This window comes from Mustela lutreola, chromosome Y (genome assembly GCF_030435805.1).
Source record: "Mustela lutreola isolate mMusLut2 chromosome Y, mMusLut2.pri, whole genome shotgun sequence".
In the NCBI taxonomy this organism is placed as follows: domain Eukaryota; kingdom Metazoa; phylum Chordata; class Mammalia; order Carnivora; family Mustelidae; genus Mustela; species Mustela lutreola.
In genome coordinates this window covers 133,184-159,886 of record NC_081309.1, presented here as the reverse complement: position 1 = coordinate 159,886, position 26,703 = coordinate 133,184, and the positions used below count along the sequence as shown (strand labels likewise).

The following is a 26,703-nucleotide window of genomic DNA, read 5'->3' as shown; positions in this document are numbered from 1 at the left end:
TCTTTTCTAGAATTTTAATAGTTCCAGTTCTCATATTTAATCCACTTTGAGGTTTTCTTTGTGTGTGGTGTAAGAAAATGGTCCAGTTTCATTCTTCTGGATGTGTCTGTCCAGTTTACCTAGCACCATTTGTTGACATTGTTCACACAATGCTCTCCTTCTGGCCCAGGAGGCCAGAGGGAGAGTAAATGGCTGGGAAAGCTGTGCGTCTCACATTGCGTGCCCGCACGCGCACACATACACACACACACACACACACACACACACACACACACACACAGGCACACCATTGGTTTAAACCCCCCACCCCTGCCACGACTATTTGGCCACTCACAGGCTCTGACACATACACTCAGGGTCAACACCGGTCCATCTCCCTCCCCACAAACACACAGTGATTCAGTCACTCTCATGTCTTGCCCTGCACACACTCACTCACCATCCCAGGCACACACCGTCGCACACTCATGTGTCCAGCACCATTTGTTGACAAGAGTTCCTTTCCCATTGGATATTCTTTCCTGCTTTGTCAAATATTAATTGAGACAAAATTGTAGGTTTATTTCTGGGTTTTCTATTCTGTTTCATTGATCTATTCTTATGTATTATGTATCTGTATACATTGTACCAGTACAATACTATTTTTATCATTAGAGCTTTGTAATGTAACTTGAAGGCTAGAATTGGGCTGCTTCCAGTTTAGTTTTTCTTTTTCAACATCACTTTGACAATTAAAAATTTTCTAACTGAACATAATAATAAAACATATGTATGTAAAAATAATTTAAAAAAATAAAACTCTTCTTTGGTTCTATACAAATTTTTAGAGTGTTCTAGCTCTAATAAAATTTTATAGGATTTTTATAGAATTTTATAGTTTTTATAGGATTGCATTAAATTTATAGATTGCTATGGGTTGCAGATAATTTCACAGTAATTTGTCTTCCAGTGCATTACCATGGAATGTTTGTCATTTTTTCCCTGTGCTCTACAAATTCTTTCATCCATACTTTACAATTCAGAGTAAGGTCTTGCATCCCTCTGGTTAGATTTATTCCTAGATAATTATTGTTTTTGGTGAAACTACAAATAGTTAATTTCTCCTTTTTTGCTGCTCATTATTAGTCATAGAAATGTAACATATTTCTGTATTTTGATTTTGTATCATCTGACTTTGTTTTATCAGTTCTACCTGAAATTTTTTGGAGGGTGAGTTTTCTATATAGAATGTCATGTCATCTGCAGATAGTGAAAGTTTAATTCTTTTTTGGTGATTTGGATGCCTTTTATTTCTCATTCTCTGAGGCTAGGATTTCTAATACTGTGTTTAATAACAGTGGTGAGAGTGGATAAATAACCTTGTTTTTTTTTCCCTAACCTTAGCGAGAGAGCTCTGTTTTTCACCATTGCAGATGATGTCAACTGTGAAATTTTCATATACAGCCTTTATTATGTTGAAGTATGTTCCTTATAAACCTACCTTGTTGAGGACTTAAATTCATCAATGAATTTGTACTTTATCAAATGCTTTTTCTGCATATATTGAAATAGCACATGGTTTTAATACTTTTATTGATGTGGTATATCATGCTGATTGATTTGTGATAATTGAACCCCCCACAACTCGGGAATAAATCTCATTTAATTGGGTGAATAATTTATTTAATGTATTGTTGGATTTGACTTGCTGGTATTTTATCAGGAATTTTTCCATCCATGTTCATCATAGATGTTTACCTGTTGTGGTCTTTTTTAGTGGAGGGTTTCTCTGGTTTTGGTTTTAGAGTAATTCTGTCCTCATAGAATGGATTTGGACATGATCTTTTTCTGTTTTATGGAATGGCTTGAGAAGAATCATTAGTACCTCTAGATATTTGGTAGAATTCATCTGTGGAGCAATTTGGTCCTGGACTTTTGTTTGCAGGGAATTTTTTTTTTAATCATTACTATTACTGATTCAATTTGTATGATTATATATAATCAGCCTTTTCAAATTTTCAATTTCTTCCTATTTCTATGAATTTACCCATTTATTGCAGGTTGTCCAGTTTGTTGGCATATAGTTTCTCATATTTTCTTATAATTATTTGTATATCTATTTGTATATTTGTGGCGTTGGCTGTTATTTCTCCTCTTTCATTTGTAATTTTATTTATTTTAGTTCTTCCTCTTTTCTTCTTGATAAATCTGTTTGGAGGATTATTAATTTTATTGGTATTTTTCAGAGAACCAGCTCCTGGTTTCATTAATCTGTTCTGTTGTTGTTGTTACTGTTGTTGTTTTTACTATTTTTAGTTTCTATATCATTTATTTCTGCTTTCATGTTTATAATTTCCTTCCTTCTCCTGGATTTAGTTTTTTTGTTTATTATTTTTTCTCTAGCTCCTTTAGGTGTAAGATGAGGTGGTTTATTTCAGACTCTTTATTTATTTACCTAGTTATGTTAGTCATCATACAGCACTGCATTAGTTTTTGATGCAGTGTTCCATGAGACCTTATTTGCATATGTAACACCCGTGCTTCATGCAGTACATGCCCTCTTTAGTACCCATCACCAGGCTGACCCATCTGCAATTCCCCTCCCCTCTGAAATCCTCAGTTTGTTTCCCAGAGTCCGTAGTCTGTCATGATTTGTCTCCCACTCTGACATTCTTGCTTGTTGAGGTAGGCCCATGTTATTTCCCTCTTAGGACCACTTTTGATAAAGCTCAGCAGTTTTGGACTATTGTGATTTCATTTTCATTTGCTTCAATGTACTTTATTAATTCCTTCTCTGATAACCTGGTTGACTCTAAGTTCCACATATGTTTGGTCTTTCCAGATTTTTTTTTTCTTGTGGATGCCATCTTCTTTTATAGCACTGTGGTCAGAAAAGATGCATAGTATGACTTGAATCTAAAATTTGTTGAGACCTGTTTTGTGGTCTTATGTGTGATCTATTCTAGACAATGACTCACGTGCACTTGGAAAGAGTGTGCCCTCTGCTCTTTAGGAAGGAATGTCACACATATATATGTTAAGTCTATCTGGTCCATTATGTCATTTAAAACTCTTGTTTCCTTGTTGATTTTCTGTGTGGATGGTATGTCCATTGATGTAAGTGTGGTGTTAAAGGCCCCAACTATTATTGTTTTATTACTAATGAGTTTCTAAATGTTATTAACTGCTTTATGTATTTGGGTGCTCCCATGCTGGATGTATAAATATTTGCAGTTGTTATATAATCTTATTGGATTATCCTTTTATGATTGTATAGTGCCTTTCTTTGTCTCTTGTTAACAGTCTTTGTTTTAAAGTCCAGTTTGTCCCATTAAAAAATTGCCACTGTAGCTTTCTTTTTATAATAATTCATAAGAGAAATGTCTCTCCATCCCTTAAAATTTTAATCCACAAGTGTCTTTAGGTCTAAATGGGTCTGTTGTAGACAGCATAGAAATGGGTCTTATTTTTTATCTTTTGTGTCACTCTTTGTCTTCTGATTGAAATATTCAGTCCATTTACATTCAACATAATTATTTATAAATACATATCAATGTATTTTGTTGTTGTTTATGAAGATTTTCTTTGATCATATCTTGTATTTCCCTCTTTAGTGGTTTGCTAATTTTCTTTAGTAATATACTTGGATTATTTTCTCTTTATTCTTTCCATATTTGTTAGTGTTTTTGATTTATTATTACCATTAGGTTTGTATATAATAACATCTACATATAAAAGTCTATATTAAGTTGATAGTCATTTACATTAAAACCATTCATTATTCTCCTCCTTTCATTTTAATATATGCATATATATATTTATTTATTTATTTATTTATTTATTTATGAGAAATGACAAATATGAGGGGAGGGGTACAGAGAAAGGAAGCGAATTTTAAACAGGCTCTCTGTCCAACATGGAGGTGGACTTGAGGCTTGATCTTACAACTGTGAGCCAAAATCAAGGGGCTCAACCAAATGAGTCACCCAGGCCCTCTATGCTTTTAAATTTTATTTTATTTTTTAAGGTTTTATTATTTGACACAGAGAGAGAGAATGAGAGCAAGCACATGCAGGGGGAGCATCAGGCAGAGGGAAGGGGAGAAGCAGACTCCCCGCTGAGCAGGGACCCCCCCCCCCCATGCGGGGCTTGATCTCAGGACTCTGAGATCATGACCTCACCCCAAGGCAGCTGCTTAACTTACTAAGCCACTGAGGCTTCCCATATGCTTTTATATTTTAAATTCTTTTATCTTCTTAGTTCCTTACTCAACATTTTATAAAAATATTCATTTTTACTGCCTTTATGTTTCCTACCTTCATGCAATAACTTTTGGTCTCCTGTTCCCCTCAGAGTGTCCCCTTTTAATATTTCTTGCAGAACTGGTTTATTGGTCACTAGCTCCTTTAGCTGTCCCTTTTCTGGGAAACTGTTCTGAATTATAGCCTTACTGTATAGAATATTCTTGACTACAGATTTTTCCCATTTAGCACTTTGCTTTGAATATATCATGCCACTGCTTTCTGCTGAAAATCCACTCTTCTCCTTATGGACTTTCCCTAGTATGTAACTGTCTTATTTTATATTACTGCTTTCAAAATTTTGGTTTGTCACTCTATTTGCTAGTTTAACTGTAATATATTGTCATGGACCTGTTTTTTGTTGAGTGGTTTCTATGTTTCTTGGATCTGGATTTATTTTCTTCTCCTGATTAAGGAAGATTCAACTACTATCTCTTTAAGTAAATAGTCTTATCATTTTTTCTCTTCTTTCTGACTCCTATAAAATGAATGTTACTACATTTGATGGAGTCACTAGGTTTTTTCTCATTTTGTGTACTGCTCTCTTCTCTCTTCTGCTCAGCTTAATTAGTTCTGTCATTATTATTCTCTGTCTTCTTTATTCTGTTTTCTAGATCATTAATGTGTTGCTCTGTTTCTGCTATCCTAATCTTTGTTCCTAATCTTCATATCCTAATCTTCGAATGAGAATATTTCTCATTCATTTATTGAGCTCTTTTTCTCTGATGTTATTTTTTTGTGTTAGTGGTTTCACTGATGTCTTCTGCTCTTTTCTCAATTCAGTGAGTATTATTATGACCATTATTTTGGATCTTGTATCAGTCATGTTACTTAGTTCTGTTTTGCTTAGACATCTGGCCCTAACCTTATCTTGTTCTTTCATTGAAGATAAATTTCTCCATGTTTTGATTTTGTCTAAGTATCTGTGCTTGTTTCTTTGTGTTGGGGAAGTTAACTACATTTCCTTTTCTGGATGGTAGTGACCTTAGGAAGAAGAGGTTATGTAATTTCCTGCTGTATAGTATCCCTGTTCTCCACAGGCTGCCACTTTTAGGCATGCCACCAGTGTGCACTGCATTTGTTCTCTTGTTACATTCTGACCACTTTATCATTCCAGCCAGTCTTCTACATAGGCTCTCTTTGCCTGCTCTGGGCAGTGTTTAGTCTCTGGCCTAATGTGATAGGTTTTTACTATGTGTGCTTTGGACTTCTTATGAAATGAAAAGTATTTGCACTGCCTCTGGAGCCAAGTCTTCACAAAACTCTCACGTTGGGAGATACGGGTAGGCAGGGGTTTGTGCTGGGCTTATGGGGAAGCCCACTGTGGTGAAAAATCCACCAGACTTAGGCTGAGACAAATTTGACTGAGAAGGGCAGCCCTGCCAGAGCACAAAGGTGTGGAGCTTGATGTAAACAAGTTGTGTGGCAAGTGACCATGTGCACTGGTTACCACAGGTGGCCCTGTGTTTATTCTGAGGGGCAAAGGAAGTAAATGGTGCCTGTTAGATCCTTTATTCCTGGAGATGGTCTTTTTGTGAACACTACCTCTTTGGGACATCTTCTAAAATGAAGCCTCTCTGCTGTGTTCCCCAGATGCTCTTCATATTGCTGTTTCCCCACTCTATGTTCCAGTCTATTTACCTGCCTTTTTTCTAGGAGAAGTGACAGTGCCTCTGAACTTTCCCAGAGCCAAGCCTACTGGCTCTGGTAGGTCTTTACAGTCTTCAGCCTGCTGGTTGCAAGAAATTACAGCATTCAGCCCCTTTTTCTTTCCAAGCTAATTCCTAAGGGGTTTGCTTTCCTTGTGTATGTGCATGCTGGTGTGTCTGTCACCCTTCTTTTCCACCATGCCTCCCTACTCAGTGCAGTGGCCATGATCTGTTTTTCTCCTAAACCACATCTACAAACTTTCTGCCTTCTTAATATGGCTTCTTCTGTCTCTAGTTGTGTAATTTGTTCTCTCAGTCTTCAGATCAATTTCTGTTGCATTTCAGATAATTTGATAGTTATGTAGTTTTGTTCACTGGGTGACATGACTGTAGGGTCTTCCTTCTGTGACACCAGCATTCTCTCCTCTAAGTGTCAGTAAAATGTTAAAAGTATTTAAAAATTAAAAGTGGTTTAAAAGCTCAGTTCCTCCAGAACCACTTAAGTTAACTTTTTAATTTATTTCTCTAATAAATAGTCAAATAAAATTTTGCTTCATTTTTATTGTTTACTATGTTAGTGACACCTAACTAAGTAAGCTAACAGCTGAAAAAGAATTCCACTTGGGATGAGACCTATAATAGTTCCTAATATTTTGACAAATAAAATGTAATTAAAATGGGCCATAAAGAAATTATGGATTTGGAACATAACAATAAGGCAATTATTCTTTTTAGGGAAGTAGCATATATGTAACTATATAGACTGTGTTTGCAAGCCAATTTTGATAATAATGATGAGCTTAGCAGGACTAGGAAGGATGAAAACTTTTAAAGATGGGCTACTGAATTTACTATTATTCTCAGCTTTAGCAGACCGAATTTCTCTACGATATACCATGCCTTGGCAAGCCATGATCATCAGCTGTGGCAATCAAATTTGCAGCGGTTCCATTGTTAGCAGCTCTTGGGTTCTCACTGCTGCCCATTGTGTCAGAAACATGTAAGTTTGCATCTGCTTCACTTTACTACACTTTACTACAGTATTTTCAAATTAGTTAATAGAAATCTTCTTTGGATTAATTTACTGCATATTATCTTTAAACAGTATCTCTTATCTCTATAACATCTTTGTATCAGGCCAAGCAAGTAATTTGCCTCAATGTGCTTGATTGATATCTGTCTTAGCTAATACCTTTCTAATTCCACTGTGTATGAATTTTGAGTTTTTGTAGGGTTCCGAATTCCCTACAGGTTAAGTAGGAACATTGTACTTCATAACTAGTGAAATACATTAGAATGCCTAATAACTGATGGCTGCTAAGTTCTCATATTTCCCAATGAATATATTCATAATTTTTAAATTATATATGTATTTTCTTTTTTTAAATTAATTTTATATTTTCAAGCCAATAATTAGAATATACCCTAATTGGTCTTGAATTACATACTTAGGAGTCCTGAAGATACTGCTGTAATATTGGGCCTGAAGCACCCTGGAGCATCTCTGAGAGTTGTTAAGGTGTCTAACATTCTACTGCATGAAAGATTTCGGTTGGTGAGTGGGGCAGCAAGAAATGATCTAGCACTGCTGCTCCTTCAAGAGGTCCAGACTCCCATTCAGCTCTTAGCACCCCTGGGACATCTAAAGAACTTCAATAGCTCAGAATGCTGGCTTTCTGGGCCAAGAGTTCTCAAACCAGGTCAGTAGTTACTTTGCGTATTAGGACAGTGGTTCTAAGACATGTGAGATGGAGGGTCCATTATTTTTCTTTTTTATATATTTTTTTATTTATTTTCAGCATAACAGTATTCATTATTTTTTTCACCACACCCAGTGCTCCATGCAATCCGTGCCCTCTATAATATCTACCACCTGGTACCCCAACCTCTCTCACCGCCCTGCCACTTCAAACACCTCAAGTTGTTTTTCAGCGTCCATAGTCTCTCATGGTTCATCTCCCCTCCCAATTTACCCCAACTCCCTTCTCCTCTCTAACTCCCCATGTCCTCCATGCTTTTTGTTATGCTCCACAAATAAGTGAAACCATATGATAATTGACTTTCTCTGCTTAACTTATTTCACTCAGCATAATCTCTTCCTATTCCCTCCATGTTCCTACAAAAGTTGGGTATTCATCCTTTTTGATGAATGCATAATACTCCGTAGTGTATATGGACCACATTTTCCTTAACCATTCATCAGTTGAAGGGCACCTTGGTTCTTTCCACAGTTTGGCGACCATGGACATTGCTGCTATAAACATTGGGGTACAGATGGCCCTTCTTTTCACTACATCTGTATCTTTGGGGTAAATACCCAGGGGTGCAATTGCAGGGTCATAGGGAATTTCTATTTGTAATTTCTTGAGGAATCTCCACACGGTTCTCCAAAGAGGCTGCACCAACTTGCATTCCCACAACAGAGGAAGAGGGTTCCCCTTTCTCCACATCCCCTCCAACACATGTTGTATACTGTCTTGCTAATTTTGGCCATTCTAACTGATATAAGGTGATAGATCAATGCAGTTTTGATTTGAATCTCCCTAGGGCTAGTGATGATGAACATTTTTTCATGTGTCTGATAGCCATTTGTATGTCTTCATTGGAGAAGTGTCTGTTCATATCTTCTGCCCATTTTTTGATATGCGTGTCTGTTTTGTGTGTGTTGAGTTTGAGAAATTCATTATAGATCCTGGATATCAGCCTTTTGTCTGTCCTGTCATTTGGAATAACTTCTCCCATTCCATGGGTTGCCTCTTTGCTTTGTTGACGGTTTCCTTGGTTGTGCAGAAACTTTTGATTTTGATGAAGTCCCAAAAGTTCATCTTCGCTTTTGTTTCCTTTGCCTTTGGAGACATATCTTGAAAGAAGTTGCTGTGGCTGATATCGAAGAGATTACTGCCTATGTTTTCCTCTAGGAGTCTGAGGGATTCCTGTCTCACGTTGAGGTCTTTTATCCATTTTGAGTTTATCTTTGTGTACGGTGTAAGAGAATGGTCGAGTTTCATTCTTCTACATATAGCTGTTTAGTTTTCCCAGCACCATTTATTGAAGAGACTGTCTTTTTTCCACTGTATATTTTTTCCAGTTTTGTCGAAGATTAATTGACCATAGAGTTGAGGGTCTGTATCTGGGCCCTCTACTCTGTTCCACTGTCTATGAGTCTGTTTTTATGCCAGTACCATGCTGTCTTGGTGATCACAACTTTGTAGTAAAGCTTGAAATTAGGTAACGTGATGCCCCAGTTTTATGTTTGTTTTTCAACATTTCCTTAGTAATGTAGGGACTCTTCTGATTCCAACCAAATTTTTGGATTCTTTGCTCCAGCTCTTTGAAGAATACCAGTGGAATTTTGATCAGAATGGCATTAAAAGTATAGATTGCGCTAGGCAGTATCGACATTTTAACAATGTTTATTCTTCTGATCCAAGAGCATGGAATGGTCTTCCAACTTTTTGTATCTTCTTCAGTTTCTTTCATGAGTGTTCTGCAGTTTCAGGAGTACAGATCCTTTACCCCTTTTGTTAGGTTTATTCCGAGGTATCGTATGGTTCTTGGAGCTATAGTAAATGGAATCAATTCTCTAATTTCTCTTTCTGTATTTTCATTGTTAGTGTATAAGAAAGCCACTGATTTCTGGACATTGACTTTGTATCCTGCCACGTTGCTGAATTGCTGTATGAGTCCCAGTAGTTTGGGGGTGGAGTCTTTTGGGTTTTTCATATAAAGAATCATGTTATCTGTGAAGAGAGAGAGTTTAACTTTTTCCTTGCACATTTGGATACCTTTTATTTCTCTTTGTTATCTGATTGTTGCTGCTAGACTTCTAATACTATGTTGAATAAGAGTGGTGAAAGTGGGCATCCTTGTCTTGTTCCTGATCTCAACGGGAAGCCTCAACTTTTCCCCATTGAGGATGATATTTGCTGTGGGTCTTTCATAGATAGATTTGATGAGGCTCAGGAATGTTCCCTCTATCCCTATACTTTGAAGCGTTTTAATCAGGAACAGATGCTGGATTTTATCAAGTGCTTTTTCTGCATCAATTGAGAGGACCATGGGGTTCTTCTCTCTTCTCATATTAATTTAGCCCAGGAATGAATCTCACTTGGTCATGGTGGATATCTTTTTAATGTGCTGTTGGATCCTGTTGGCTAGGATCTTGTTGAGAATCTTAGCATCCATATTCATCAGTGATATTGGTCTGAAATTCTCCTTTTTGGTAAGGTCTTTGCCTGGTTTGGGGATCAGGGTAATGCTGGCTTCATAGAAAGAGTCTGGAAGTTTTCCTTCTGCTTCAATTTTTTCAAACAGCTTCAGGAGAATAGGTGTTATTTCTTCTTTGAGAGTTTGGTAGAATTCCCCATGGAACCATCAGGTCCTGGGCTCTTTTTTTTGGTGGGGGGGGAGAGGTTTTTGATCACTGCTTCAATCTCGTTACTAGCTATCGTTCATTCAAGTTGTCAATTTTGGGAGTTCCTAGTTTTCCAGGCATGCATCTGTTTCATCTAGGTTGCCTAGCTTATTGGCATATAACTGTTGATAATAGCTTCTGATGATTGTTTCTACTTCCTTGGTGTTGTGATCTCTCCTTTTTCATTCATAATTTTATGAATTTGGGCTTTCTCTCTTTTCTTTTCGATTAGTGTGGCCAATGGTTTATCGATCTTATTGATTCTTTCAAGAATCCAATTTCTAGTTTCATTGATATGTTCTACTGTATCTCTGGTTTCTACCTCATTGACTCAGCTCTAATCTTGATGATTTCCCTTATTATGTATGGAGATGGTTTGATTTGTTGTTGATTCTCCAGTTCTTTAAAGTGTAGAGACAGCTGCTGTGTTCAAGATTTTTCAATTTTTTTGAGGGAAGCTTGGATGGCTATGTATTTCCCCCCTTAGGACTGTCTTGGCTGAATCCCATAGGTTTTGGACTGAAGTGTCTTCATTCGCATTGGTTTCCATGAGTTGTTTCAGTTCTCCTTTGATCTCCTGGTTGATCTAAGCATTCTTAAGCAAGGTGGTCTTTAGCTTCCAGGAGAGACAAAAGAAAAGTTCCTTCGGAACTTTTTCTTGTGATTGAGCTCCAGTTTCAAAGCATTGTGATCTGAGAATATGCAGGGAATCATCTCATTCTTTTGGTATCGGTTGAGTCCTGATTTGTGACCCAGTATGTGGTCTATTCTTGAGAAGGTTCCATGTGCACTTGAGAAGAATAAGTATTCTGTTGTTTTAGGGTGGAATGTTCTGTATAAACCAATGAGGTCCATCTGTTCCAGTGTGTCATTCAATGCTCTTGTTTCTTTATTAATTTTCTGCTTCAGTGATCTATTTCTGACAGGGGCGTGTTAAGATTTACTATTATTAATGTATTCATATCAATATGATTCTTTATCTTGATTAACAACTTTCTTATGTAGTTGGCTGCTCCCATATTGGGGGCATAGATATTTACCATTGTTGGATCCTCTTGGTGGATAGTCCCTCTAAGGATTATGTAGTGTCCTTCTGTATCTCTGATTACAGTCTTTAGTTAAAATCTAATTTATCTGATATGAGAATCACTACCCGGCCTTCTTTGAGGCCCGTTGGCATGTAAGATGGTTCTTCATCCCTTCACTTTCCGTTTGGGTGTATCTTTAGGTTCAAAATGGGTCTCTTGTAGACAACATATGGATGGGTCCTGTCATTTTATCCAATCTGCAACCCTGTGCCATTTTATGGGCACATTTAGGCCATTCACATTGAGAGTGATTATTGATAGATACGTTTTTATTGACATAGTGTTACCTGAAGTCTTTCTTTCTGTATATTGTCTCTTTATTTCTTTATTTCTTTATTTCTCTTTATTTCAATGCTATTCTTAGGATTTTTTTCCTCATCTATAGAACCCCCCTTAATAGTTCCTGCAGTTTTGGCTTGGTGGTTGCATAGTCTTTTAAGCCTTGCCGGTATTGGAAACTCTTTATCTCTCCATCCATTTTGAATGTCAGTCTTGCTGGATAAAGTACTCTTGGCTGCATGTTCTTCTCATTTAGTGCTCTGAATATATCTTGCCAGCCCTTTCTGGCTTGCCCTGTCTCTGTGGACAGGTCTGACGTTATTCTGATGGGCTTTCCTCTGTTATAAGGAGCCTCTTTGTCCTAGCGGCTTTCAAGAGATTATACCTACAATTATAATTCCTCAATTTGTCTACAGGTGTCGTGATTTTTTTTTTGGAATGAATAATCTTGGGTGGAGACCTTTTGGCTTCTAGTACATGAACGCTGGTTCCATTCACGAGATTGGGAAAATTTTCGTGAAGAACTTGTTCCACTATATCTTCTAGACTTCTTTCTTTCTCCTCCCCTTCAGGGATTCCAAAAATTCCAATTGGATTCCTATTCTAATAATTGGAACATTTCATGGCATCATTTATTTCCCTGATTCTGTTTTCGTGGTTTCTAAGCTGTTTGTTCTAGGCTTCCTCCTGGTCCTTTCTATCTGTTTGTCCTCCAGATCACTAATTCTATCTTCTGTCTCAGTTACCCTAGCTTTGAGAGAATTTAGATTAGATTGGAACTCATTGAGAGCATTGTGAACCTCAGCCCTGGGAGCTTTAAGCTCCACCCTAACATTTTGAACATTATCTCTCATCGCTCAGCTCGGCCCTAATCAATTCCGTTTGGACATCCATGGCTTTCTCCAACCTAGCTATTGCCTGGATAATTGTTAGCCTGAAATCTCTTTCCAACATATTGTCTATTTTGATAGCGATTAGCTCTGTTGCAGAAGGTCCATCCTCTGTATTTTTCTTCTTTGGGCATTCCTCCTCCTAGTCATTTTGGTGAGAGATGTTTGAATAGATATAGCTGGATATATTGACCATGGTGCAGTCAAGGTGCACTGTGGAACACTTCTGAGCAATCAGGATTCGCCACCCAAACGAGAGACAAAAGAAAAGAAAAACAAAAAGAGAGAGAGAGAGGAAAGGGAACATGAAAGAGAAGGTTCAGCCCAAATGGGCCCCAAGGTAAGATTTATGAAGTAGACAAACAAAAACAGACAAACAAAAAGACTGATAAAAGTGTATGACAAGAGAAAAAAATACATATATATGCAAATAAAGGAGGAACCTCATCAAAAAGAAACCCAAGTGTAAGATTTATATACTATCAGGAAAAACACAAAAACATAGAAACAGTGGTGGAAGAAAAAGATGGGAGAGTGGTTGTAAATTCTCAGTGTGTGCGAGGAAGTTTGTATTGATTCTTCCTGGATGTATCTTGATATCTTTGTTAAAGGACTCAACTTCCTAAGATAAAGTGGGATTAAAAATTGGTTTAGCTATAGGGGTAGTATTGATTGGGGAAAGGGGATATTACTTTGAAGTTTAACTCTATATGAATATTATAAAATAACAATAAAAAGGAATAAACTAAACTAAACAAAAATTTTAAAAAAGGAATTCAAAAATAGAAATGCAAAAGAAAAACACAGGTGTATGTATCAAAAAGTTCAGGTTAGAGTGTTATTATGGAATTTGATGTACTGGACAGCTCACTGTGATGGTAAATAGGTTAAAAAAATTATTTATATAAAAAAAAATGAACCAGAGTAGTGGAATGAGTAAAAAATAAAAGTTTTCCTACGAAGTAGTGGTAGTTGTTTTCTAGTCGCCTTTTTTTTTTCTTTCTTTCTTGATTTGTTTTCTGGGGGAGGGGCCTCCCACATAGGTTTTCAGTCAATGATGTTCTCTGAGATAAGTCCTCCCGCCCCCCTGCCAAGGGGGTGGGCTCTGAGGTAACTGGTTTTTTTCAGGCTTTTGTTCTCTGGCGGTTTTTGCTTGTTCACTTTTTTTTTCTCTCACCTTGACCAGTTTTGATGGTTTTTGTAGTTTTAGAGGAAAACAAAGTGCACCCTGACCTTCCTCTCAGAGAGAAGCCTCAGTCTGGCTACAGAGCCCAAATAAGTTCCCCCTTGGCCGCTGGCAGAGCAGGTTCCAAGTCGCGGTCCCTAGTGATGCAGGATCTTTTGCTTGTAGCCTAAGCGAGGGCAGCAGCGGCTGTCTGGGAGCTCCAGACCACTGGAGAGGTTCCAAGCAGCAATCGCACACTGAGATTTTCCCGCTGACCCGGGCTGGTAGTGCCTGGTCTGTATTTCTGGTTCTAAGAGCGCCTGGCTTGCGCACACCTCTTTCAGGGGAGGCTGTGGGTCACATGTGGGCCTCAAGCTCTGATAACAGGGTGCAGATCCGAAAGCACCAGGCTGGACCTTTGCGCACCTCTCTGGGGGGAGAGTTTGGTGCACGTGTCTTAGGCTCTGAACAATGGTGCATATCAAAGGGCGCTGGTTGGGCCTTTGTACCTCTTTCAGGGGAGTATGAGGGGCACTTGCATCTCAGGCTGTATAACAGGGCTCGTGAGTTCTGCCATCTGGTGTGGCTCCCATCCCCTCACAGGAGCCGGACCTCTCGCGTTCTCGGCGCGCTGGCGATTAGGGTCCAAGACCTGGTTTCTCCATCAGGAGGAAGTTTCAGCACCAGGGGTGGCTTTGGCTTTCCTGGGACTGGGAACTTAAGGCCCTGTCCCTAGCTGCCCCGATTCCCACAATCTCCCCCCCCCCCCCCCCCCCCGCCACCGTGATCCTTTTCTCTTTTGGAGTGCTTTCAACCAGTCTCCCAAGTTAATGCTGCTCCCCAGATGCAGGTCACTCTCGCTGTTATTGGGGTATTACTTTCCAACCTGTCACCTCTGGTGGCTCTCCCCCCCTTTTGTTTATCTTTCAATATCAGTCCGCCGTTCCCACTGCGCTTTATCTGTCCACTGGCATCTTCTGCCCCTGTAGAGATCCAGACGTGTATAATTCTGATCTCAGGCTGATTTCATGGGTAATCTGAGTTCTTTGGTAGGTAATCAGCTCACTTTAGGGTACAGGTTGAAAAGGCGCTTCCTCCTACTTCCCCGTCATCTTGTCGCCAGTATTGAGGGTCCATTTTTTTGATGTTAAAATGCAGGTAAGAACTCTAACCAGCAGTGTCTCCATTATTAATTTTAATTTTTAATCAAAATCAGATATACCCTGGGATTGGTTTTACTTATAAAATGATAGCATTGATAATAATTCCATAAGTTTTCAAATGTGCAAAACAACGCAAGGAAAATCTTTCTATGCACAGTCAAGCTCCATAAATAAAACAAGCATGAACTGCTTCCTAAGTATGTTAACTTTATAATAAAGAAAAACATAGGTCTTTGTTTTTATTTATATTTAAGAAAATGAAGCTAGATATGTTTGAAATTTATTTTACAAATGAAAATCAAATTGTTAATTATTTGAAATGCCATTTAAAAACTGAGGGGAATTATAATGGATAAATTTTTGCAGTAAGATGGTGATAACAAATAAATGAAATTTCTTAGAACTAAAATTTAGAGATAATTTAAAGTGATCATGGTATCATCTTATTAGTTTGTGTTAAAATGCAGCCTATGTCCCTTGGATTTCTTACCTTTTACCTCTTTTTTTCTAGGAGAGACTGATGAGGATCCAGAAATGTTACAGATGCAGGTGATGGGAGCTTCAAGTTGTGCCCACCTCTACCCTGACATTGGCAGTTCTATTATCTGCTTCATTACTCAGGCGAAAGGCTTAGATACAAATGTGGTATACAGCTCCTTTTCCTATTTTTAAAATTCTAATTTATAGAAACTATAACTTTTTCTATTTATAAAAGTGTAAACCATGTAATCAATAAGTTAGAAATATAAGAAATTGGATTTTTATTGAATGGGAAAAAACAAAATTACAGAACAAACTTCCACAAAAAATATGTTATTAATCTCCAGTTTATCTGACACTTGTTATTCTTTTTAAAATTTATTTATTTGATAGAGAGAGAGATCACAAGTAGGCAGAGAGGCAGGCAGGGGGGTGGGGAGTAGGCTCCCTGCTGAGCAGAGAGCCTGATGCAGGGCTCAATCTCAGAGCCCTGAGATCATGACCTGAGCCGAAGGCAGAGGCTTAACCCACTGAGCCACCCAGTTGCTCCTGACATTTGTTATTCTTAACTATCAACACTGAAAAGTTCTTTTAGTAGTTTCCAAAGAAATTAGGCATTTCATATAATTCTGCATCTACTAATTTCTGCCTCCTAAGTTTCATCATATGTGAAACCTTAATTTGCCTTTACAAACACCATCTTTATGGACTGTTAGTAGCTTTATCAGCAGTATATCTATGAGAGGAATCTATTTGGTAATTATGTTGATTGGATTCTGTAACTATATGAGACCTCTTTATTTTTTTCAATAGTTTTACATTTTACAACTAACAAAGTCTAATATTAATGATTTAGGGATGCCTGGGTGGCTCCATAGGTGAAGCATCTGTCTTCAGCTCAGGTCATGATCTCAGAGTCCTGGAATCAAGTGCCACATCAAGCTTCTTGCTCAGCAGGGAGTCTCTCTCTCCCTCTGTCTGCCACTCTCCCTGCTTGTGCGCTCACACACTCTCTCTCTCTTCTTTCTGAGAAATCTTTAAAAAACAGAGTGATTTAACCAAAATTCTACTATTACCTTTCATAGGAACCTGTGACTCCTGGAAGTGCTGTTATGTGCAGACCAGTGTCTGGAAATGGCAGCTGGAGACAGATAGGCCTTACCAGTCTAAAGGCACTTGCTACCATTGTCAGCCCACACTTTTCCTGGATATTATCCACATCAGCAAAAGCAGGTCATCCCTTAAACCAGGCAGTAATGCCTTGGGTGGAAAAGCCAAAGTCATCCAGTCTTCATAAACAGGCAACAACACTACCACTTTCATCATTAATGATTCTTGCAATGCAGAGTCTGTTGTAAACCAGTGGTTGTCCTGAACACTACTACTCCAGTCACATTGTGATTTAAAAAAGAGATTAGAACATAAATTAAAACAAACCAGTTGAATTAAAACCCTAGGTTCTCCACAGTTATTCCTTATAAATGCATCTATCCTATTGAAATGAGAGTCTACCGAGTTTAACAATTTGAAATTTCAAAAATTTAGAACTGTCCAAAATGACATTTGTGTAATAGTGAATAAGATAATAAAAAAATAAATTTCATCAACAAACACACACATATTATATTCTCACTATGTATGACTTTAGGGGGCCCATGTACTCCAAAACATATACAAATAAACCTATTTTATTTGTTAAGAATAAAGAGTATTTTATAGTTTCAAGTAGTAAAAACATAGATTATTGTACAATGCACACAAAGCCTACATAAAAATAAAACTAAAAAGAATTGAGTAGTAAAAAAAAAAAAAAAAAAGAATTGAGTAGTTTTGTTTGGAATTCCCTGATGTAATAAAACAATTTAACAGAGGGCTAAGAAAAGGAAAACAAGAAACAGAACCTGAATTATTAAAAATCACCTCGGTAAGAAGACAACAGAGAGTGGCTTGGATTATAAAGATTATAAAAATTAAGCAGAGAACATGTATATAAAGGCAAGATAGTTGTATGAAACTGAAGAATCAATAAAAACACATGCATGTAATATAGCATGATATAATTAACTGCAATTGAAATTAAAATTAAGAAAAAAGAAAGTCTAGGAAAAATGAAAAAATATCACGAATACAATTGTCTGTAAAGGTATGATCATCAGAGACACTTTTATTTTTGTACAAAGAAATTCCACTGACCCACCTTGGGAGACAGACAGCATGAGTCTTTCATGGAGCCACAATAATACAGCAAAGCAGACCCAGATGCCTATCCCGTGAGACAATGTGTGGGCGAATCCTGTAGAGAAGGTGGTGGGAGTTGCCGTCAGCCAGGTGTCTACAGTGTGCACCCTTAAGAAGGCCGGATAGCAAGATGCTGTGGCTGGCATTCAGGTGACACAAAGCATGTATGCATGCACCTTCACCATTAGGGAAAGAGCACCTTGCATTGCATTCTGCCAACACTACAAATGCCATGGGAGGGGTTCCCAGTTTGCCTGGCCTGCAGAGGAGAACATGTCCTCCCTCGCCTTCCCATCTGCGGGCCAGCCAGGTCAGACCATCAGTGGAAGAGTAGGTTGGGCCATCACATCCTCAGTGCTGGCCTCTACGCGTGGAGAGAGAATACCCAAACTGTGGCTTCGGATGAACAAATTAGGCTTGGGACTTTTGGTTTGGGGCCAATGCAAGCCAATGACTCCCAACATTACAGGAACAAACGGATTTTTTACACCATATCTCAGTGGACTCAGTTGTCAAAGTGCCACATGTATAGTGGCCTGGACTTGGAGGTACCTGTTGTGGTTGCTCTGGGGATTCTACATCCTCAACGTATGCCGGCAGTTCCATACCGATTCTTGAGGCCACGGCTTCTTCTGTACCCTCTCACAGGTCTTCTTCAGCTCCGTCTCCTGAATCCGCGGTGGATGCATGGCTCTGCGCCATGGCTCCACTCCTAGGGCGGCCGGACTAATGTTATCGCAGGGGTTCGAGCTGTGCAGAGTTCATGCCGGCTGCATTCTGAGGTGCCAGCGGTGTTCAGTACAGCCGTGGGCTGACACGCCCATGTGTGTTCAGACCAAGTTTTCTGTGTGTGCCCATACATGCACATCTATGCAGGTAGATGTAACACTACCACACAGGTATGGCCTTCCACGTACACATAACTGCATATGGAAGCGTGAGCACAGAAAGACTTTGATCATCAAGTCAATGGGGCTGATGGGCTGGCATCTGGACACCCGCTGCCTCAACATGGGACAGGGACCAATGTTTCATGTTTACTGGCTTTGTTTAGGCTTATGTTGTACAAGTCAGTCTTGCAGGGGCTGCTAAACAGGATACCCTCATGCTCCTGTCTAGGTGGTAAAATGGAAAGCAAGTGCGGTTTTGACTTTAGCTGTCCTGGCTCCCTGTTTTAGTGGTGGGGACCTGGGCCGAGACACCCTCACCCTCCATGTACTGCCACTATGGGGGGCTCCCTGGCGTCTGAAGGGATCCGCCCTCCACAGCCTCACCCTTCTGTCCCAGCAGGGCCGGGACGGGAGAGGGGCCAGGCCAGGCTTCCACATCAGCCCAGTGCCCAGAGCCCAGGTGACAGATGCTTAGGGGTGGGGGACCCTGTGCCCTCCTCTCCCCTAGGCTTCACGTCCTTGACAACACCCTACCAAATGCCACAAGCGTAGAGGAATCCACTGTGGTCCCTGAAATGGCCCGGACCGAGGACCCCTTAAGACCAGGCTCTACACGGGAGCTGTCCCGCTCCCGCTGCTCAAAGAAGAAACAACACGTATGGCACTCTCAGCTGACGAACACAAGCAGAGCCAGGTGGCAGCATGTGGGAGCCCGTCGAGGATACTCTGGCATTTGCAGACCAAGTGTCCCAAAAGATCGGTCTCCCCTACGCTCCCAGAGAGAGAAGCCTTCCCTCCTGGAGTCTCAGGCACGTCCACCCACCCCGCAAGGGGCAAGGCTTGCTCATACAGCTCATCCATGCCACAGCCTGACCCAGAACAGGCGTTTCCCATTGCACAATGCAGGGACAAGAAGCATCCGTGACGTTTGACCACCAATCCCTCCTCCTTTGGGAAAGAGCCACTGCAACAGGAAAGGTTCCTCTACCAAATGTGGGCAGGGGGCTGGGCCCGCTGAAGGGCAGAAAGGATCCTCGGGAACCTCACCCTCAGGGCTGCTGCCCTTGGAGCCTCTATGTTAGCTGGGGGTAGAGAAGCGCCTGGCAGGCGAACGCTCATACCTCCCCCACTGTCCTGGCCGCAGACTGGAACCTCTGCCAGCCTCCCTGGGCAGACGTGTCTCAGGTGAGTAGACACGGCTCAGGGGTGGCGCGACCCAGGGGCTCGCCTCAACACCTCCTGGATGAGGCTTGCGACAGGTACTGTGCATGCCATAGGTGTGTCTGTGGGATCGCGCACACAGCTATGTCCTCAGAAGATGGGCGGTGCCCAAGACGGTCGAAGCAGCCGGCGCACACTCAGCCCTTCAAAAGGGGTTCATGATGCCTGGGGTGTTGGTGAGGACTAGGTGTGCCTATCAGGGCATTTCCCTTTGGGGAGCATAGAGGGTAGGGGGTAGAGCATAAGCGGATAGAGGGCATTGGGCACTTGCCTTCAGACCAGGAGAAGGAGGCGTATCAGGCTCAGGGGCAGCACGGGACAGACAGCACCCGGGTGGGGGTCCTGGGTCTTGCATTGGCAATATTCTGCCCTCTGCTCTGTTGACCATCTGGGGGGCCCCAAGCCATGGTCCTAGGGAAGCAGGGAACTGGGGATCACGGGGCAGCGTGGGTGGATCGGTATGAGTGTGTCCCTAGACACATGAGTGTGCGACGGTGTGCAGGACAAGACATGAGAGTGACTGAATCACTGTGTGTTTGTGGGGAGGGAGATGGACCGGTGTTGACCCTGAGTGTATGTGTCAGAGCCTGTGAGTGGCCAAATAGTCGTGGCAGGGGTGGGGGGCTTAAACCAATGGTGTGCCTGTGTGTGTGTGTGTGTGTGTGTGTGTGTGCGTGTGTGTGTATGTGTGCACGTGCGGGCACACAATGTGAGACGCACAGCTTTCCCAGCCATTTACTCTCCCTCCGGCCTCCTGGGCCAGAAGGAGAGCATTGTCGTTCCTAAGTTGCCACTAACCCTGTCTGCACCCAACAGTCCCTCCACAGGGCCTGGCCTCCACTCCACAGCATTATTTCTGCGCCAGAGAGGATGACCGTGTCAGCAAGAGGCAGGCCCCTTGCCAGACTGGTAGCGAGCACGGGCCCTGGGGTCCAATGGAAAATGAAACTACAGGCCCAGCCCTGCTGTGTGCAGTGGATGTGCTTGAGGACATCCCCAGGGAGCCCTCTGGAGGACTGGCATCGCCATCCCCCAACCCAAACACTGGCCATGTTTGGCGCTGGCTCATCCTTCCCTAGCCTTGTCCTCTGTCTTTACCCCAGGGAAGACATGAGGCCTGATAGCTGGCCTTTTGTTCATCTCCTCCCGCTGCCCAGCACCACCATCCGCACGGGAAGGACCTCCCCCCGCTGGGATGCCGTCCCAGAGCTTATGTGTCCTAGACCTCTGGGCAAGCATGAGGGCCCATCCCTTCCTCGGAATGGGGATTCCAAGGCAGCATCGTAAGCACCAACCTTATACCAGGAGCTCAGGCACACCACCTGCTCCTTTCCGTGAGGAGCTCATTCGTGAGCCTCTACACAGGAACATACAGGAACATGGGTGACATCGGTCTTCTACATTTCAGTGGTTTTCCGTGGGGGCCTCAGTCGACCTTGTCTTTCACCGCGGCACCAGGCTCCGTGGGAAGTTTTCACGGCTTCTGGTCAAGGGCGATGCTTCCTCATATGCATCTCAGCAGTGTGAACCTCCCTGGTTCACAGGGACAGACAGACACAGACACACGGGCACTCAGGCACTCAGAAGGGGGCTCTGCGTTCCCACACATGGTCGCTGAAACAAAAGAAGGAGATGGCACATGCACACACAGGCACACACACTGCTGCACAGACACACACACACACGCACACACTCACACAGAGTGAAAATACAAACACACCCGAACGGGCTCCATTCACACACACAGACACAGACATACACACGTGCTCAAGCAAACTCACCGAATACACTAAATACACACATGTATCTCTGGAACTCAGGCATGTACACCAGACAGGCATGCAGGCATGACACACGCAGTCATGCGAACCCACTGTACACACTAAATACACATTCATGCACATGGATCTGAAGCCTGCACACCATCCCTTGCATGCAGACATATAGTCGCTTGGAAAAATACATGGGACAAACCCAATTCACACAAGGTCTCCGGCACATGCATACGCATTGGCCTCACCATAAAAATCATACACGTGTGTGCCCAAAAACAATAACATGCATACTCCAACACATCTATGGCCTCTGCCTAGAGGCATCTACAACTAACCGTGACACATCTCAGCATGCACACACACACATAGCCCTAAGGGTACAGAAGCATGTAAGCAAAACCCATCATCTGTGTCATAAAGAACACACACGTAGCCTCTCTCTCTCTCACACACACACACACCATGTTCATGCTTATACAAACACAATGAGCTCTCCACTACATACACCGAACACACACATGGAGCACACTCAGGCATACATCCCTGCCCTCCAAAACACACAGCTATGCTTGCAAGCATACGCACACACGGACAACACATACAAGGTCTCCGGCATAGGCGTACACAGTTGACACTGTCAAAAAAAGAAGTCTGTCCCTGGTCCCCCGCAATCCATAAATATCCACAGAATTAGACACACGGGCATTCTCGCCTGTCTAAAACACATACTCCAACGCACACTCCCTGAGGATGCAGACACATGCGAGGAAAACACACGACCACCCTGATATAGAAATGCACACTCAACTGCTCAAAAAAGAATGACGTGCACATACACGCACAAAAGCCCATGCAAACCCACATGCATTCCCTGCCCACATCCTATCTCTGTCACGGACTCATGCACCCTCAGCCCAAATACTGGACACAGAAGTGCACATGGAAACATACACCCACAACACACACCATAGCTCTCCAGCCCTTGTACAAAAAAGGCCCCAGAGAGACACAGACACACACACACACACTACAGGTTCTTTACTGAAGAGGAGGCACACAATGCATACACATGGTCGAGGGCATAGGGCCATTCACCATTGCCCATTCACACACAACACAAACACACACACACGTCCGTGTGCAAGCGTGGATCTGCCCTCAAGGGCTCCCTCACACATAAATACTCAGGATGTCACCCATCCCATGGAGCACACCTGCATTCCCTCACACATCCGTGGAACTGTCCCCCGAGCTGCAGGAGGATCTGTTGCCACAGGGAGGGACCGTGAGCGACCGCCTCATCTTTGCTCCTCCCACGACCCTTGGTTTTGCGCTGGAGCTGACCAAGAAGATGCATGGCATTGCAACTCAACAATGCAGGGCACAGTTCCAGGTTGAAGGGCAACAGAAAAAGATCTCCAAGCTATGTGAATAGGGTGGTAGGAGGAGCCCAGGGGAGCCCAGGGCCCCATTCGGGAGCACCTTACCCCTCCTGTGTGCCCCGCTCTACAGAACAAGACTTCCCAAGAGAGCCCCGCCTCTTCCCTTCCTCTGCCAGATCCTGCTTGGAAGGGTGGGGTTCTGTCCGCAGGCCAAGAACGGCTGTGCCCTGGCCCCTTGCTCTCCATCACCCCACCCATGGAATCCAACAGGATGGGGGTTGGAGGGTCCCACCAGGCTTCTTGCCTCCTTGCCATTTCCTGTGCCCCCAATATAAAACCACACATGGACACAAGGTGCTTTGTAACTTGTTTATGGCCCTTCTCCCTGACCCTGCAGCTAGGGGCAGGATCCTCTCTAGCGCTGCCCCTGCTGCTCCTTGTCCCTTTTGCTGTCCCGTGCAGGCTGAGCACCACGGAGAAGAGCCCATGCAGGTCTCTCAACGGTGGAGGCCTCATCAGATTCTTCTTGGTGGTGCAACGCGGATGCTCTGTGATGTCCACTTCCACACGGCTGCCATGCCTTGACACACACACACAGACACACAGACACACACACACACACACAGAGAAACATGAAAATACACACAAAAGTCTTAGCTATTTGTGAAAATGTATGATGCCAGGGATAGTGAACGTGATGTTGTGAGCATGCCTTGTACTCGTGGGATCCCAGTTCCTCCACAGCCAGGGCACCGTGACCCTGCTTGGGATGGCCTGGGACCATTCCCAAGGACATGTGAACGATGTGGGAGGACACGCGGTGCTCAGGCATGTGGACGGCCGTCAGGGAGTCGTGGTCCAAGAGTGGGCTGGGACAAGGAGCCCGACTCCCAAAGACAGGCAGGCCATCGCCAACCGAACGAGCGGCAGGAGGACCGAGAGAGAGGCCGACAGCCATGGGAGACACTTCAGGAAAATGGGCTGGGGGAGCCTTGCTTGTCCGGATTGGCCAGGGGTTTTCCGAAGGACAGCATGGCAGGCATGAACCTGCCGGACTAGACCCATCCTCGGCCCTGTGTGTGCGCTCTGAGTTCCCGCAGGCTCACTTCCCACCCTGCCCCCTGCTCCATGGGTCCAAGCTCCTCTGAGCCTCAGTTTCCCCGCCACTAAATTGACTGTCCCCTGGCACCCCTGCCCACAGGGCTCTGGACCCAGCCCTCCTGGCTCCTCACCGACAGGTCGTCCTCTCAGCTCATTCCCAGGCGCCGCCTTCCAGCCTCGGGTAGTGCTGCAACGGATTGGGCCACAGGTCCTCGATGATGATCTGGTAGGGGACAAAAGGTGAGCTGAGCACGGGGCCCCCGACCCCGTTGCCCAGCAGTCGGGACTCCAGCATCTGCGCTGCTGACGAAGGCGCATGGGCCTCACCCCGGCGATCCTGTTGGACCCTGGGCAGCTGGGGTCACACAACCAGTTGAAGAAGTTCAGGCCGCTGGGGTCTCGCCTGCGGCTGGCAGCACCACGTTCATAATCCCAGAACCACTGGACTGGAGTGCAACGAGTCTCCCGATATCCTGCGGGACGAGGAAACTTAAGGGAGGCTCTCCGAGGCCTAGGACCCACGCCAGCTCTCGCTCTCAACCGACGACCTGTCCCCCTTCCTGTGCCAAATCCCTGCACTGCCCGAGGACCCCACACTCTTCCCTTTCCACCCCCGGGCCCTCATGCCGGGAAGCCCTCCGCCAGCTCCTCTGCACCTCAAGCCCACACCTACCGCCGATGCTAAGGTGATACTCCTTAACGATCACGTCGTTCTGGAAGTAGGGGTTGCTCCCAAAGTAAAACATCAACCTGCAGCGGTACTTGGGACGACCCAGTTCCTCCACCTGCCGCAGGAAAGCAAGAGAAGGGGGAGGGGGAGGGGTCGTTGACCCTAGGTGTTCTGCGTGACTGACCGCAACTCTCAGCAACTCAAACGCACCCACTCCAGCTCAACCCCCACTCCCAAGGCACCACCGCTGGCCTCAGGCTCCAGGGCTAACCTCTAAATTGGTCATGTAGCTGAGCATGTCTGTGTCCTGGTCACCTATCACAGCTGATAACTGGGGGTGATTCAGGATCTGCCTTGGGTCAAGGAGCCTCGACGTCAAGGGCGCCGGGAAGAGAACCAGGAACGCCCCGGCCCTTCCCGACTGAGAGCCAGGGACGGAAGGCGGCCTGTGCAGAAACAGCAGGCACTTCCCCGTCCCAACCTCCCCAGCGCTTGCCCTTTCGTCACCCATGCTCTGCCCTGGGGCATCGCAGGGCTTGGAGGATCAACAGGGCTGAGGCTCCCGGGGCCCAGGAGGGCAAGGTCAAGAGCCCGTCCGCTCTCCCTGCCTACGTCCTCTCTGGCCTGTGCCCGTGCTCGGCTGGGCCAGGAGGCAGTCAGTCACCACTCTGGATGTTTGGATGGTCTCGGTCCCCCTCACGGCCCCGTTTGCTTGTGTGCTCACCCGAGGCCTTGGGCCCTTGAGGGACCTTCTGTGCCCACAAGGGGGCTGCTCCGCTCGCTTGCAGCATGGCTGCACACCCAGGGTCTCGAGCAAGGGCCTGGCAGAGTCAGCCACAAAGGGAGGAAAGGGGTACGGCGGGAGGAAGGAGACAGAGAGACAGAGACACCCAAACCCTGACGACAGACGTAGACGGAGGGCTGGGAGGGTTGAGAGAGAGAGAGAGCGAGCGAGCGAGCGAGCGCAGGTGGGGCACACGGAGAGGGAGAGGCAGGGAGGGAGGAAACGTGTCTGGGAGCACCTGGGCCAGGGGCCTCCGCCGGCTTCAGGAGAGCCTGTGGAGACAGAGTTGGTAGCACCCGGGCACCGTGTCCAGGGTCCCAGGGCCAGCTGAAATCAGGCAGCCTGCTGACTGACTCTCAATGAGTGCAAGCGCAGCACAGAACCCTAGGTCTCCGGGAACTCGGCAACGATACACGGTTTGAAGGACACGGAATGAGGCGGGCAGCCTCTCCATCTGCCCCATTTACCCCCAAATCCTTTCCTTCCAACATGTGCTCTGAGCCAAGTGGGCTGGGCTTCACTAGGAGTCCAGAGTGTTGACACGGGTTCCGGGACCGCAGAGGCGTGTGGGGGTGCTGCAGCCCCAAAGCACTGGCGCGGAGCTTCCACTCACAGAGGACTCCACAGGTCTCAGCCTCTGGCTTTCCCGCCAACGCGCACTCCCCGCACCCACCTCCTCCCGGACCACCCACTGCTGGACCCCGGCCCACTAGGCAGTGCAGTAGAAGGGTAGGCCCAGGGCTCAGGGCTTTGCGCTCCCTGCGGGCCCAGCAGCCTACTGCTGGCAGGTGCCCATTGCTGGAGGGGTGGGGGCCATGGTTGGGGGAGCCCGGCCCAGCTTCACACTTCTCTAGCCCCTGGCTCAGGCTCAGGCTCTGCTCCCTGCTGCCCTGCTCCCACTGTCCTCCCCAGGGGCCAAAACCGAGCGGGCGCGATGAAGGAAGGATACGGCGCGTGCCCAGAAGCCAGGGATGCCCTGGATGATGGCCCTCCTTCGAGCCAGGTGACCACTCCGCTTCTGATTCATCCTGCGCTTGAGCCGCAGGTAGGCCCTGGTGGCTTGGACATCCACAGAGCGGAGCGCTTCCTGAACCACCTGCAGCGCGGCAAGGGCGGCCCCGGCTGGGTCGGACCGCGGCACCGGCTCTGCCTGCGACAGCTCCTTCGGCTTCTCGACCCGCTCTGCTTGCGCCACATCCTCGTCTTCCACCGCCACCACCTCCTCATCTTTCAC

General features: G+C 44.5%; 2 protein-coding genes across 2 annotated transcripts in view; one reads left to right on the top strand and one right to left on the bottom strand.

Annotated features, from left to right (window-relative positions):
- LOC131822501 (uncharacterized) overlaps positions 1–17,016 on the top strand; it is a 44,655-nt gene extending 27,639 nt beyond the window's left edge. The window contains exons 11-14 of the mRNA XM_059158813.1: positions 6,794–6,929; positions 7,382–7,629; positions 15,440–15,573; positions 16,494–17,016. Coding sequence (XP_059014796.1) covers positions 6,794–6,929; positions 7,382–7,629; positions 15,440–15,573; positions 16,494–16,766 — 791 coding nt within the window. The 3' untranslated portion in view covers positions 16,767–17,016. The remainder of the gene's footprint in view (positions 1–6,793; positions 6,930–7,381; positions 7,630–15,439; positions 15,574–16,493) is intronic.
- Positions 17,017–18,221: 1,205 nt separating this feature from the next.
- LOC131822504 (testis-specific Y-encoded protein 1-like) lies at positions 18,222–26,496 on the bottom strand. The gene is made up of 5 exons (XM_059158815.1): positions 26,419–26,496; positions 24,957–25,034; positions 24,699–24,800; positions 19,071–19,170; positions 18,222–18,358 (listed from the first exon to the last, which is right to left on the bottom strand). The coding sequence occupies exons 1-5, from the start codon at positions 26,494–26,496 to the stop codon at positions 18,222–18,224; spliced, it is 495 nt and encodes a 164-aa protein (XP_059014798.1).
- Between the last annotated feature and the right edge of the window lie 207 nt (positions 26,497–26,703).

Bases quoted from the DNA above. Each gene is read 5' to 3' on its own strand.
- LOC131822504 (XM_059158815.1), bottom strand. From the start codon at position 26,496: ATGAATCAGAAGCGGAGTGGTCACCTGGCTCGAAGGAGGGCCATCATC. The intron at 25,035-26,418 runs GTATCCTTCCTT...GACCCAAGGCAG, and splicing joins CTGGCTTCTGGGCACGCGCC to ATCCTGAATCACCCCCAGTT. The intron at 19,171-24,698 runs AGCATCGGCGGT...TTCTTTGAGCAG, and splicing joins TCGTTAAGGAGTATCACCTT to CGGGAGCGGGACAGCTCCCG.